The sequence below is a fragment of the Hylobates moloch genome, unplaced genomic scaffold (genome assembly GCF_009828535.3).
Source record: "Hylobates moloch isolate HMO894 unplaced genomic scaffold, HMol_V3 SCAFFOLD_2, whole genome shotgun sequence".
In the NCBI taxonomy this organism is placed as follows: Eukaryota; Metazoa; Chordata; class Mammalia; order Primates; family Hylobatidae; genus Hylobates; species Hylobates moloch.
The window spans coordinates 124,360,998-124,376,376 of record NW_026652277.1 but is presented as its reverse complement, the minus strand read 5'-3'; the positions used below and the strand labels follow the sequence as shown (position 1 = coordinate 124,376,376).

Here is a 15,379-nt window from a genome sequence, read left to right as displayed (position 1 = left end):
ATAATATTTGCTTTGTAATAATTTGTTAAGCTGTATATTTATATTCTGTATGCTTTTATTTGTATTATATTTCACAACAAAAAATTTTAATAAAATTAAAAAGTAATATAAAAGCATCAAGGTTAAATCCCATACAAAGCTATTATAAGGAAAGGGAAAATAAGGTATAGAATAACATACCCTATAATAAAAGCACATCAGAATACATGCCTACAGAACAGCCTGAAATGTCACCTACTATTTCAAAGCAAGTTAAAAGACATTAAAAATATAATATAAGATGTGAAAAAAACAAAATAAATCAGAATTGGAAAAACTCAGGAAAAAAGTAAAACTAAATGAAAAAATCATTTAGTAATAGAAGACTAAACTAAGAGGAACTCAATAGCAAGTAAACACAACACATAATGCTCCTTAATAGAAACAAAATGCAGAAAAAAATTCAAATTACAAAAGAAACAAAAAGGCCGGGCACAGTGGCTCACCCTGTAATCCTGGCACTTTGCTAGGCCGAGGAGGGCAGATGGCTTGAGCTCAGCGATTCAGGACCAGCCTGGGCAACATGGCAAAACCTCGTCTCTACAAAAAATACAAAAATTATCTGGGCATGGTGGCTTATACCTGTAATCCCAGCTATGGAGAGGCTGAGGTGTGAGGATCACTTGAGCCCAGGAGGTTGAGGCTGCAGTGAGCTGTGATCACACCACTGCACTTCAGCCTGGACAGAGTGAGACCTATCTCAAAAAAACAGACAAAGATAAAAACAGATTCAAGAGAAAGTATCAAATATTGATGACAGGCAAGGAAAATTGATATATGGATACTAGGAGTCCTTGAAGGGGAAAACCAAAGCAAGGGAATTGAACTCATATTAAAACAATAATTAAACTTTCCTACTGTCCTGAAATTAAATGATTTGAAATTACATATTGAATAGCCACATCACTTTTCTAAGGACATGGACCCAGACTGAGCAACACCAAGGAAAATTACTAATAAAAATATGGAGAAAAATGATAGTGAAATTACTGGCCTTTAAAGAAAAAAGAAATAGATCCTTTGGAAATCTAGAGAAAATAGCACATGTGCTACTTATGTGTCCATATAAGAAAAAAGATGATGTGACTTATAAGAGAAATAAAATTAGACTATCATGAGACTTTTTGTCAGTAACACTTTTGGCAGAAAAAAATGGAGTAACATATTTAAGATACTCAAGGAAGAGTGTGCCAAGAATCTTTTATACAACAAAACAGGCCTTCAGGTATCATGGACACATACAGACTGTTATCAACATCAAGAATGTAGGGAATATTGTTCTTCTGATCCTTTTCTGAGGAAGCTACTAGATAATGAGCTTCTGACTAGGAATGACTATGAAGACATTTTAAGGACTAGTGGTAAATGTTCAACGCAGTTACCTGTAGAACAAAACTAAATGAGGGCTTAGAAGGAGACAGTATAGGAACAGCCATATGCTCTGACAAGGTAAATACAGTGCAACAGTTGTCATTATTTTTGAGACAGTGTCTTGCTCTGTCATCCAGGCTGGGATGCAGTGACATGATCACAGCTCACTGCAACCTCAACCTCCTGGGCTCAATGATCCTCTCACCCCAAACTCCTGAGCAGGTAGAACTACGGGCACATGCCACCATGCCCAGCTAATTTTTTCACGTTTTTGTAGCGATGGGATCTTGCTGTGTTGCCTGGGCTGGTCTCGAATTCCTGGCCTCAAGCAACCTTCCTGCCTCAGCCTCCCAAAGTGCTGGGATTTTATAGTCTCAAATTAGAATTGGAAGTATCAATATGAACTCAAGAGATATTTTATGTATGTGTGTATGTAAAACCATCACTTGAAATATCATTTCTCACTAAAACAAGGCAGGGCTTCTTAGAGAAGTAGGTGATTTCAGATCTAGGTCACAAATATACAAGAATTAACCTGGAATACATTAAATAACAAGGAAGCTATCAAAGACTAGTCAGGTCATGTCAAAAGACTCAAGAGCTAACTTGAAGAAATGCCCAAAGATGTAACAATTTGAGCTTCAGTAATAATAATGACCATTACAATGGGTTGAAACCTTTTAAATATATTTAAATCCATGAGTTCATGGTGCTTTTTTCAAAAGAGGTCACTTTTGGAATTTGATAGGGAACCAATTTATTATCTTATAAACTGATCAAGAAAAACAGTTAAGCATTTGTCTTGCCTTTCCTACATGAACTGTATAATTGAGCAGACAAAATAATATGTGAGGGGCAGTGATATGAGGGGCAGTGTTATTTTGTGAAAGTATTCAGGCTGGACGCAGTGGTTCATGCCTGTAATCTCAGCACTTTGGGATGCCAAGGCGGGCAGATCACCTCAGGTCAAGGGTTCTAGACCAGCTTGGCCAATGTGGTGAAACCCCGTCTCTACTAAAAATACAAGAATTAGCCGTGCGTGGTGGTGGGCTCCTGTAATCCCAGCTACTTGGGAGGCTGAGGCAGGAGAATTGCTTGAACCTAGGAGGCAGAGGTTGCAGTGGGCAGAGATCACGCCACTGCACTCTAGCCTGGGACAGAGTGAGACTCCATCCCCTGCAAAAAAAAAAAAAAAAAAAAAGAAAGTATTCCAACTACTTAAATAAAAAGAAGTAGAATTAGAAGATCACTATTTCGCAACCACCAATAAGCAGATACAGGTATTAAGCATTGACAGTTGCTAAGATAATAGAGCCTCAAGCAGACATGATGTGCCTCCTCTAGCTTTGCCAGACACTGTCCATAATTTTGCTAAAGGGATTGAAATGGAATCAGATCTAGTTTCCAGATCCATCTGCCAAGTTGCAGAAAATACAGAGGACAGAGCAACGTGTGGAACTGTCCCGTGGGTGTGCAGTTAGAAATTCCAGACTGTGGGAAACTCCACAGATCAAATGGCCTAGATTCTTCCACAGATAAATTATAGGAAAGCAAAGGGATAGAACAGGAGCCTGTGATTTAAAAGAGACTTAAGGCTGGGCACAGTGGCTCACACCTGTAATCCCAGCACTTTGGGAGGCCAGGGTAGGTGGATCACATGAGGTCAGGAGTTCAAGACCAGCCTGGCCAACCTGGTGAAATCCCATCTCTACTAAAAATACAAAAATTAGCCAGGCGTGATGTGACATGCCTGCAGTGCCAGCTACTCGGGAGGCTGAGGGCAGGAAAATCACTTGAACCTGGGAGGTGGAGGTTGCAGTGAGCCAAGATCATGCCACTGCACTCTAGCCTGGGCAACAGAGTGAGACTCTGTCTCAAATAAAAAACCAAAGAAACCCAAAAATAAATAATAAAGATTTAAAAGATACCACATTTTAAGAATGCACAAGACTGTAGTGTCTAGTGTCTAGAGAATGCATTGTTGGGTGATAAACTTTTTGAAATGCAAGGAGGTGATTACCATAAAACTCAGGATAATTATTTTGGGAAAGGGTAGGAGGGGCTTCTGTGGTTTGGGGCACACAGGAGAATTTTTGGAATGGCTTCCAGCATGCTGCTTCTTTATCTGGGTGGTGTTCACCCTATAGCTGTTTTCTTTCTTTCTCTCTTTTTTTTTTTTTTGAGACAGAATCTCACTCTGTCACCCAGGCTGGAGTGCAGTGGTACGACCTTGACTTACTGCAACCTCCACCCCCGCTGGCTCAAGCAATCCTCCCACTTCAGCCTCCTGAGTAGCTGGGACCACAGGCATGCGTCACCAGCCCCAGCTACTTTTTTGTATTTTTAGTAGAGACGGGGTCTCACTATGTTGCCTAGACAGGTCTCAGACTCCTGAGCTCAAGTGATCCATCCATCTCAGCCTCCCAAAGTGCTGCGATTACAGGTATGAGCCACCACACCCGGCCTATAGGTGTTTTCTATAGTTGTGTTTTATATTACATGAAAAATTTTTATTAAGTAAAACTGTTTTTAAAACATTTTCATAATGATCAAAGATAATAAATAGCTCTAAATGGGAAAGGAAAAACTAGAAATTTGAGGGATAAAACCTGTTTTGACATGTGACAGATTCTTCCTGCGGATTTAATACTGTTTAAAGAAAAACATATATTAAATGTAGGTGCTTAGAACATACTTTTCTTTTTCCTTAATAGTTTCTTTTTTAATATAGGTATTAGAGAAAGGATGGTCACAATGAGCTATTCATCTTGTATTTTATTCTTCACATATTTGAATTTGATTCAGGACTTGCTGTGAAAAGCAACGTATCATTACACTCAAGTGTCTCTTTACAGCCCATAAACAATAAATTGTATATCATATCACTCCTAAATATTTCAATTCCCCACAGTTTTTCAGGATATATGTCTTTGGTCAGTGTTGCTTTTTAAAAGTGAGAAATTGGGTAAGATTATGAATAAGTTAAAAACCCTTTATTTACATTTTGTATTTAACAGAAATTTACTTAGCACCTTTGTGTGCCATGGAGTGGGGATTCAATAGTGAACCAGATAAACACAGATCCCTTGTATTCTAGTGAGCCTTTGCATCTTATATTAAGGAAGCTCAGGAAATTGATACTTAGGACAAGATTGAGAAAACAAATGATCTCTTATCATCTATAATTATCTGCACAAAAATTTCTTAGTAAACTTCAAGTGGCTATTCTCAAATTAGGTGAAAATAGCCCCCTTTTAAGTCTATGAAATTAACATTATAGAAAAAAATTTTAGCAATTTTGGAGCAGGATGCTTTCTGGATACTTAATTCTGAATAACATTAGAATTCAGCTCTCCTTTTAATTTAAATCTCCTTTTAATTTAAATCTAGTTATTCTTTATTATTTTAAAATATAAGGCATCTGCATTTTAAAACCTGGGTAACATTTATTTAGGTTTTCTTACTACAAGGGAGAGGACCTGATCCAAGTTTTTAAGAAAAAATGATTATAGTTTCTTCCCCTTCTTTTTAAGAGAACCTTTTCATATATTACCTATTACTTAATAGCTTGTTACTTTGACACACTTTCTGATTCAATATTGTGTTAACACTTATTAGAGATGCAAATGAAGATATGTGGCATTTTAATGTTCTGTATACATTTTAAATAGTCATTTTTCTGAAGACATGCTATTTTTGGGCCATTTAACTTTGCTATCCTTGAAGGTGCTAAATTTGAAGCTTTTTTTTTTTTTTTTTTTTTTTGAGACGAAGTCTCATTCTTGTACCCCAGGCTGGAGTGTGATGGCGCAATCTCGGCTCACTGCAACCTCTGCCTCTGGGGTTCAAGTGATTCTCCTGCCTTGGCCACCCAAGTAGCTGGGATTACAGGTGCCCGCCCGCTACCACGTCCAGCTAATTTTTTATATTTTTAGTAGAGACGGGGTTTCACCGTGTTGGCCAGGCTGGTCTCAAATTCCTGACCTCAGGTGATCCACCCTCCTCGGCCTCCCAAAGTGCTGGGATTACAGGCGTGAGCCACCACACCTGGCAAATTTGAGGCTTTCAACTCCTGTCTTTTCTGTTACTGTTGAGGCACTGAGTCCCTCTCTAAGTGGATTAGTTATAACTTCATGACAATATGGTGGCTGGCTGTCTCATATAGGGAAAATGAGATCTCTTTCTTGGGATTTTCTTACTGAACAAAAATTTAATCATTTTTACTAGTCTCTGACAGATGGCTTCCTATAGTTCTGGTTAAGATGATGTACTTAAAGTTCTCTAGAGATTAGTCTGATATATGTATACATGGTGTCAGTGATTTTTTTTTCAATGCAGTCAGTTTTTCTAATCTCTCCCTTTTTTATTCTTTTTTTCTTTTTGTGGGGGGCAGGTAATGAAAGCATGGGATGCTCATGTGACAGCAGTTTGCTCCCAAGATGCCAGTGAACTTGTAAGGAAGCTTGGTGCAGATGATGTAATTGATTACAAATCTGGAAGTGTGGAAGAGCAGTTGAAATCCTTAAAACCGTATGTATTAGAACAATGTTCACCCTGGGAGTGGGAACAAGGACAGTTGATTATGCAGGTCTGAGATGGCTTGGTGGCTTTACAGTCATGTTGGAATCTTAGAGAAGGATCTATGAAAACATTCCATGTCACTAGAAGTTACTTAGGTTGGCTTCTATTTTAATTCCAGATGTTAATACAACACCGTAATAGCATGTGGATAAGTACTGAGGAAGTTATTTTGCTTACATGGTCTTTGCTAATTTTTAAGTTAACATGCTGGTTTGTAAGAGGCCTGAAGACAAAATTGGAAATGTGTTCCCTTCTGTGGCATCTGTCACCACAGGAAGAATATAGAGTAGTTCATGAAATACATGATTAGCCCAAAACATACTTTCCATGTTTTGGCTTAAAAAAGGCTTAAGAGAAATGGTATAAGTCTAAATCTTGATAATGGGAGCACTGTGGATGTTCCCAGTGTGTCTGAATGCCGGGCTGTGGTTTGGCCTGAGGTACCAAGCAGGAATGCATTCAGGAATTCTCTTGGGTCATGTTGATTCTGACTGTGACTCCAGCTTATTAATCTGACCTTTATCCAGCCAAGACCAAGCTGAAGCTGAGAGCAGAAATGAGGAGTATTTGGAAAGCTATTTTACTGCTTCTGTTTAAAAGGTTTTCCCTCTTTTGATTAGTTTTCAGAAGTCAACTACTCTTGCCCACATTGAGTAGAAGTATATTTTTAAATAGAAAGAAAAAAGGAAAAAAGGGAGTGCTTATCTGGTGCCGCCCAGCCTTTCTCAGCCAGTGCCACCAACCTCTAGCAGTCGTTTGGTGGTGCACCCAGCAGCAGCCAGGCAACTCATCATTCCTTCAACTGTTCAGAGAGCTTCTACTCTTGCCAGGCAGGGTTCCAAACACCAGCTACAGTGGTGAACCAGACAAATGCCCACTTTCATGGAGCTTACATTCTTGTTTGGGCGGCTTTAGTGGTAGGTGCTCTGAAAAAAAAATGAAAGGGAATAGACTAGGGAGGAGGCTGTTATAAATAGCAAGGTTAAAGAATGCCTCATTGAGGAAGCAACATTTGAGTGGAGGCTTTAGTGAGCAAGCCAAATGAATGGGATTTGTGTGTGTGTGTGTTGCTCCCTGCTGTATCCTTCCAGCTGGAAGAGTGTAGTAGCATGTAGTAGGTGCTCAATAATATTTATTTAATTATTGAGGGAATCTAGGAGAACAATTGTTCCAGCTGGAAAGAACAGCAAACCTAAAGCTCCCATGTCCGGAACATGCCTGGCATGTTTAAGGACTAACATTGTCCCTTTCAGAGATTTTGTCAGCTACCCTCTTGTCTGTGTGTCAGGGCCTAAGCCTCTTTGAGCGCCTTGAGAGTGAGGACATGACAGGTCTCTGAGATCTGGTTTCTAGAAAGCAGTAGTTTAGGTTGATCTTGTATCTTTTTTTTTTTTTTTTTTGAGATGGAGTCTCACTCTGTCACCCAGGCTGGAGTGCAGTGGCGCGATCTTGGCTCACTGCAACCTCTGCCTTCTGGTTTCAAGCGATTCTCCTGCCTCAGCCTCCCAAGTAGCTGGGATTACAGGCGTGCGCCACCATGCCCGGCTAATTTTTGTATTTTTAGTAGAGATGGGGTTTCACCATGTTGGCCAGGCTGGTCTCGAACTCCTGACCCTGTGATCCACCCGTCTTGGCCTTGCAAAGTGCTGGGGTTACAGTCGTGAGCCACTGCACCCGGCCCGATCTTGTATCTTCTGATGCTTCTAGGAATAGCAACATGATACTGGGGCCAAGTTCTACCCATTCCCCTCTATCTACCTTAAGGGGTTTTGTTTTGTTTTTTTTTGTATTTGTTTTTGTTTGAGATGAAGTCTCACTCTCTTGCCCAGGCTGGAGTGCAATGGCATGATCTTGGCGCAACCTCTGCCTCCTAGATTCAAGTGATTCTTGTGCCTCAGCCTCCTGAGTAGCTGGGATTACAGGCACCCACCACCACACCCAGCTAATTTTTCTATTTTTTTTTTTTGTGGAGATAGTTTCACCATGTTGGCCAGGCTGGTCTTGAACTCCTGGCCTCAAGTGATCTGCCTGCCTTGGTCTCCCAAAGTGCTGGGATTACAGGCATGAGCCATCGCACCTGGTCTACCTTAAGTTTTATACATGTCTGGAATTTGTCACCAGAGAATAGGAGAACTTGACAGATGGAAGGCTAGAGGACACTCAGTCTAGGCTCCCAAACTGGTGCTATGCTTCCCTCCTTGGCATCTCTCCCTGGCAAATGGTCTTGCTCCTTTTGCTTGTACTTTTCTAGTAGGGGGACCTTCGTGGCTTATAAATGCAAGCTGTTACTACTTCTTTTCTTTGATAGCTTTAGTTAAAATTGATCTTTGTAATTTCTGCCTGGAGTTTGACCTCTCAGTCTACCTAGGATAAATATGTTCCTCCTTCCAAATAGCAGCTTTTTAGGTATTTGAATCTTAGACTTTTATAGCAAGAACCAGCTTTGAAATCCTTCAGTCCAACCCTATGATGCTGTAGTTGAGAAAGTGAAGGGCAGAGGAGTTATGAGTTTTTGCATACTCGAGGTCATGCCACCAGTCATTTGCTGGGAGAGCTGGATCCACAACCTGGTCTCCAGATTTCTTTCTCAGACAATGCCTGTTCTATAATGCCAGGCTGCCCTTAAGTTTTCTCTAAGTTAAGTATTCTCAGATTTGTTCATTCAAAACTTGGAAATGAAGTAGACACTTTTTTAGTGAAAAGAATGGTCATCTATTAAGGTCATCATGCTCCTGCATTTCATATCCTTAGATTTTATTTGCCCTTCTTCTTCTTCTTCTTCTTCTTCGTCTTCGTCTTCGTCGTCTTCTTCGTCGTCTTCTTCTTCTTCGTCGTCGTCGTCGTCGTCGTCTTCTTCGTCTTCTTTTTCTTCGTCTTGTTCTTCTTCTTCGACAAGAGTTTCGCTCTTGTTGCCCAGGCTGGAGTGCAATGGCATGACCTCGGCTCACCACAACCTCCGCCTCCCGGGTTCAAGCAATTCTCCTGCCTTAGCCTCTTGAGTAGTTGGGATTACAGGCATGTGCCACCACGTCTGGCTTATTTTGTAGTTTTAGTAGAGACAGGGTTTCTCCATATTGTTCAGGCTGGTCTCGAACTCCTGACCTCAGGTGATCCACCTGCCTTGGCCTCCCATAGTCCTGGGATTACAGGCATGAGCCACTGCACCCGGCCTTGCCCTTCTTCAGTTTAGTTCTATAAAAGACTCAAGATCCACAAAGTTGGCCAAAGCGGATTTAGGAACTTTAATGTTTGACATCCAGATGAATTTGGGAGAAAAGATTTACCAAAGAGGAATTCATCAACTGATTTGCTCAATTTATATGCATGTATTCTCTATATAGATCTTTGTTTTCAAAATTATTTCAAAGCTTATTTTTATCCCCTTTCAATAGAATATAGTGATTACAGAAGTTTTAGGTTAGATGTAAGAAGTTGAATATCTGTCAGTTTCTGTGGATTCCATTATGGCTGAATTTTTTTGGCATGTTAGAACAGGCTGTTCGTTTCTCCTTTTGCATTGTCTTGATGCTGTACCTGAAGCCAAATGATAGAAAATTCCAGAAGGTGAAGAGGATGCTTCCATGAGCATTTCTGACTGTAGAGACAATAAAAGCAAATCATTCTTGTAGGTGAAAATCTCATACTTTACTTTCAAGTATCCATGTGCACTAAAGAATACTTTATAGTGAACAGAAGGCTTTGCAGTTTTTTACAAAGCTTAATTAAGTCAGACTTTCTCAACCTTGGCAACCTTAGTTTCTCAACTATCGACATTTTGGGCTGGAAAATTTTTTTAGCTGTGAGGGGCTATTCTGTGCATTGTAGTGAGCCAAAACCACTCGCTGTTCAGAACTACTTGCTGAAGCCATTCTAAAGTACTAGAAAATGAAATGATTTTATGACAAAAATTAGTCACATTCAACTTACCTTGGAGAAAAGTCATAGATCCAGCGATGGGTATGTCCTTCCGTCTCCATCAAAGCAGCCACCCCTCTGTAGGATGGCGAGGTGCAGCACAGTTTAAGATTTGTCACTGAAATAAACCCTAAGCCAACTGGTACTGGAAGGGAAGGAGGATCAGTCCAGTGTAAAGCCTGACAACCATGTTTTGATTTGGTTCTTCCTCTCCAGGTTTGATTTTATCCTTGATAATGTTGGCGGATCCACTGAAACATGGGCTCCAGATTTTCTCAAGAAATGGTCAGGAGCCACCTATGTGACTTTGGTGACTCCTTTCCTCCTGAACATGGACCGATTGGGCATAGCAGATGGCATGTTGCAGACAGGAGTCACTGTAGGTTCGAAGACATTAAAGGTAGGAAGAAGGGTCTTGGTTGGTGACTGCAAGCAGCCTTCTGCTGCTAGAAATTGGTTTGCCACCTAGCCAGTTTCTCTTCTCTTGGAGGCCGCATAGCACAGTGGCTGCAAGCATGGACTCTGCAGTCACAGTGACTGGCTTCAAAATCTGACCTCTACTTAGTAGCTGTGTAACCCTGTGCAAGTTACTGAATGTCTCTAAGCCCCAAAGTCTTCCCCTGTAAAATGAGGCTGTTAATAGATCTACCTTACCGCATTGTTGTAAGGATCAAATGAAGTAGTCCATATGGAGACATGGCACAATGCCTAGTACATAAAAAGCCCTTATTAAATGTTGCCTTTATTATTACTTATTGCTTCTCTTGATTACATCTGATGTACTGTCCGTGCTTCCTTCTTGTCTCTACCTGATGACCCTCTCTCTGTTTCATGTCTTAACATATATATAAAGATGTTAAGTCTCTTGTATATAAAGATGAAAACTTACAGCTGCTGTTTTCATTGTATTGGGATAGACCAGTGATTCCCAGACTGGGCTTTCAGACATTTAGAGGTCTATGAGTAAAACAAGTTGTACTTTTCCTTGAGTAAGCCTCCACTCATGCCTTTGCTGGGATTGTATCAACTTGTTCTAACACTGCGTATTCCGTGTAAATTTGAAACTCCAGCTATTAATGGCATGATGGGAGTTTCTGGGACTTGGTTAGTCAGCCTGACTCTGAAACAGGGCCACTTTTACCAGGGCTGTGTGAAGCTCAAAACTGAATACATCTCACCCAAATTGCACACATCAGTGAGTGGTGGGCCTTGGAGACTAGGGCAGATGAGCCTCAGTTACAATACTAATAGCAGAGCTTGAGTGTCTGCTCTCTACTTTACCTCATAGCCTGTTGTCATCACAGTGGAGACAGAGGCTTTTATAATTTCATGGGATAAACTGGTGGTGATTATAAATCATTGGTTTAAAATATGAATTGATGTTGAAATGGAATACATGATAGAAAAAATAAAGATAGGCTGGGCACGGTGTCTTATGCCTGTAATCCCATCATTTTGGGAGGTGGAGATGGGAGGATTGCTTAAGTCTGAGAAGTTTGAAACCAGCCTGGGCAACATAGTGAGAGCTTATCTCTACAAAACAATAAAAAAATTAGCCAGGTATGTTGGTGTATACCTGTAGTTCAGCTGCTCAGGAGGCTGAGGCCAGAGGATTTGAGTCTGGGAGACAGAGGATGTGAGCTGTGATCGTGCCACTGTACTCCAGCCTGGGCAACAGAGGAAGACCTTGTCTCAAAAAAAAAAAAAATTCTATTTTTTAAAATTAAGCAAAATACTTGAGACTCTGGAACAAGGCAGTAGAAAGTTCCTCAGTGGTAAAAAGGCTGTGAGTCGCTGTGTCAGTCCGACCAACACTGACTCACGTTTGTGAGATGACTGGCTTGATAATTATCTTTAGCATTTTATTTATTCCAGATATTAATTTGGGACCTTTTATGGGGATGAAACTTAGGACTTTGGTCTCTTGAATTCTGTGTACTAACTAAATACTTAGAGGTCGTAACAAAGAGCCATGATGGAGGAGACCATGACTCAATTCTTACGAAATATTATGGGTAATAGAAATGAACAAACCAAGCCCTGCACTGTGGTGTTCTTTATTTTCATTTGATTCAGACAGTAGCCAGAAACGGTGTCCACAGGGTACTTTGTGGTGAAGAAAGGGCACTTAGCTGTCCTTTGTCTCTTCTTTCTCTTTCACAAAACCCAGATTTTCCAGTGCTTTAAAATGTAAGTTTAAGTATTCTGTAAGATTTCAGTTTGTACTCCAGTGAGACCTCTTACTAGTTAACCTTCAGAGTTGTCCTTGGAGAGTAAAACAGGCACAGCTCTCTTCATTCTCTTTTCCTCCTACTTGAAAGATGATAGTGGTAATCTCAAGTGAAAACCTTTTAAGTAGTTTTCAATGTCTTTCTGATTGTGCACGTAGTTAAAGCCTCATTGTCATGCTTCTGACTCTCCTGCTTGCTTTGGTTTACTTTTTCTCCTATAGTGGCCTGGGGGGAAAAACACAGACCTCTTGTAGCAGAATATAAAAATTCTGCTATTACAGACCAAAAGTTTCACTTTACAGAGCCACATGCTGTGAAGAGTTATAGATGTGGCAGTTGTGACCATTTCTGTTCCTTCTTTAATACCCTAAACAATTACCAGAATGTTTTAATTGTAGTCTATGAAGCCAGACCTTAGGGAAAAGTATCTGAACAGATCTTCTGTGATTGTCATTAACTGGATCCACAGTAAGCTTAGGACATTCTCAGTGCTTCTGGCATTTAGCCACATAATCCTTCAAACAGCTTTTTTCTTTTTCTTGTTTTGTAGAGACAGAGTCTTGCTATGTTGCCTAGGCTACTCTTGAACTCCTGGCCTCAAGCAACGTCTCACCTCAGTCTCCCAAAGTGTTGGGATTATAGGTGTGAGCCAGTGTGCCTGGCCTCTTCTTTTTAAGTTAGTTGCATAAACCAGTGCATCTCAACATCTTTCATGCCATGACAGACATAGAAAATGATAGTATTTGAACAGCACGTTGAGGCTGCCTTGGGTAATAGGGATGAACAAACCAAGCCCTGCTCCTCCAAGACCAGCCAATCTGGAGACTTCTACCAGCCCTGGCTTTGCCTGGCTATCCTGAGGGCTAAGGGGAGTCAATATCTCATCACACCAATTCTAGAGTAAGCTTGACTCTCTTTACATCTGTAGTCCTGGGGTAATTATTAATGATGAATCCTTTAACTCTCACCGGTTTTCTGGGTTAGACGATAATCTATAGAGTCACTCACCCAGTAAGCCATTCTGGCACACCCAGTGGGAAGCTTTGCCTAGGCAACTGCTTAGTTTTTTCTTTCTTTCCACATTCTTAAACTGAATTGGTATTGTCTCAGTCTTTCCTCAATAAGCTTCACTTTCAGCACTGGACAAGTACTGATCGAATACTTCCTATGTGTGAGGCATTTTGTATACATTCTCATTTAATCCTTCCAACAATCCTGCAAGCTAGGTGGTGGTACCACCATTCTACAGGAAATGGGCTGAAAGAGGTAGCCTGACAAAAATAACATAACTAAAAAAAACAACAAAACAAAAATAATGCAACTAGTAAGTGCTGTTGTAGGGGGTTTCCTTTGCATTTTTCAGCCTCACGCCATGGTAGTAGCTTATATCATCCTGAGTGTAAGCTCAATGGCAAAGAAGTCTGAGCTCACCTCGCAGTTGTGGGTTGTTGTGGAGAGGGCAGCACTGTGGTACTGGCTGACCCTCTGCTACCTCACATTGCTCCCATCTGATGAAGGTTTGGTTGGGCAGGTCATTGAGGTATCATGGAGAACCTCAGCTCATTTGCTGTTTCCATAATGGCCTACCCTACCTTTGACATAAAGAATAACAATTACAGCCAGGCACAGTGGCTCACGCCTGTAATCCTAGCACTTTGGGAGGCTGAGGTGAGAGGATTGCTTGAGACCAGGAGTTCAAAACCAACCTGGGCAACATAGCAAGACCCTTTCTCAAATAAACAAAGAATAACATTTATAAGTGGCAGTAGAGTGGTCATGAACCCTCTTGGTGTAAGATTTTTACTCATCTTCATTTGGAGCGGTATTGCCCCATAATAGATTAGATGGCTTTGTATTTGCCATAACCGTAGGGAAAGATTCAGCCATGACGTATAAGGAACTTTGCACTTTGTTTTGCCTTTAAAGCCACTTTATTCCTGTCAGAGTCAGAAAAAAAAAATTGTGATTGGGCTTTTTGTCTAAGATCATATTTTGGTGACTTATTGTCCCCCAAACATTTTTGAATTTGGTGAAAACCTCTTTTCTGGTGCCTCTGGGCTTTATTCAAACCTTAGTAGGGAAAGCCTAGAGGTCTCAGCCCCTGATTCCTTGTGGGGAGGAAACCCACTGTGGAAAACCATTTAGACGATCATTTTAAGGAAAGCTTTCCTGTGCTTACTTGTTCTTCAGTCACAGTTTAGAGGAAGAGCCTGAGTGACATGGATATGTCTTTGTTGAGTTATTTATTTCTTAAACATTTATGGAGCATCCATTCTCTGTCAGTCATTGTGCCAAGGTGCTGTGCACACATTTTGTCAGCATGAAATGAGAAATCAGTTTGTCATAGTCATCCAGAAAATGCTTTTCCCTAAATCTGCATTTAGTCAGATTTTATGTTTTTCTGTATTTCCCATGTTTGTTTTCTTTTTTTTTTAGCATTTCTGGAAAGGAGTCCATTATCGCTGGGCATTTTTCATGGCCAGTGGTCCATGTTTAGATGACATTGCAGAACTGGTGGATGCGGGAAAGGTACGTGCACCTGGAAACCTGGATTGGAAGCCTTTGTATTTCTAGAGCACCTCCTGTAGACCTACCCACTGAGCCTCGTCAGTGGGGACTCTACAGAGGTAGCCTGCTCACCTGACCTTGTGCTGCCTTACATGGCCAAGTTTACATGCTGTGTCTTTGGTTCTGTCTCCATGGGAGACATAGACACAGACTGCTCCATCTGCACAAGAGCTTCTCTCATCTAGTCAAACTGCCTTGGTTTAGTAGATGAAGAGAAGGGCCCAGGGAGGTTATAGGATTCCAAGACACTTGGTTAGATCATAGCACAGCTGTGATCTACATTGGGCTGCTAATATTTTGTCAGATCCCAAGGTCTCCTGATTTCTAGGTGGGTATAATAAAATCAAGGGCAAATAAATAGTCCATCTGAGACAGTCAGTGGCCAGGGCTAGGGTGGGTGAGGATTGATGGGGATTTGGGTGAAGACAACTGGCTGGTGTACTCTGCCTACTAGTGTCTGTCCTGCTGTGGACTCTGTGGGAAAGGGACTGTTGCTTATCATCTGGTCATCCTTTTTTGGATGTCAAAGGGTCTTTCAGGGATTCTGGGGATTGAAAGCTTCCTCAGCTGCCACCTGCTTATTTGGGTTTTTACATGGTCTAAACCACCCTGACATCCCATCTCTAGAGGAATAACCCAGAAGGTGGTATTCTGATGCTGATATTTTTTATGTT

At 40.9% G+C, this 15,379-nt stretch overlaps 1 protein-coding gene across 1 annotated transcript in view; it reads left to right on the top strand.

Moving 5' to 3' along the window:
* The window catches only part of RTN4IP1 (reticulon 4 interacting protein 1), a 63,114-nt gene that overhangs the window by 37,118 nt on the left and 10,617 nt on the right, over positions 1 to 15,379 (top strand). The window contains exons 6-8 of the mRNA XM_058435726.1: positions 5,804 to 5,940; positions 10,123 to 10,306; positions 14,574 to 14,666. Coding sequence (XP_058291709.1) covers positions 5,804 to 5,940; positions 10,123 to 10,306; positions 14,574 to 14,666 — 414 coding nt within the window. The remainder of the gene's footprint in view (positions 1 to 5,803; positions 5,941 to 10,122; positions 10,307 to 14,573; positions 14,667 to 15,379) is intronic.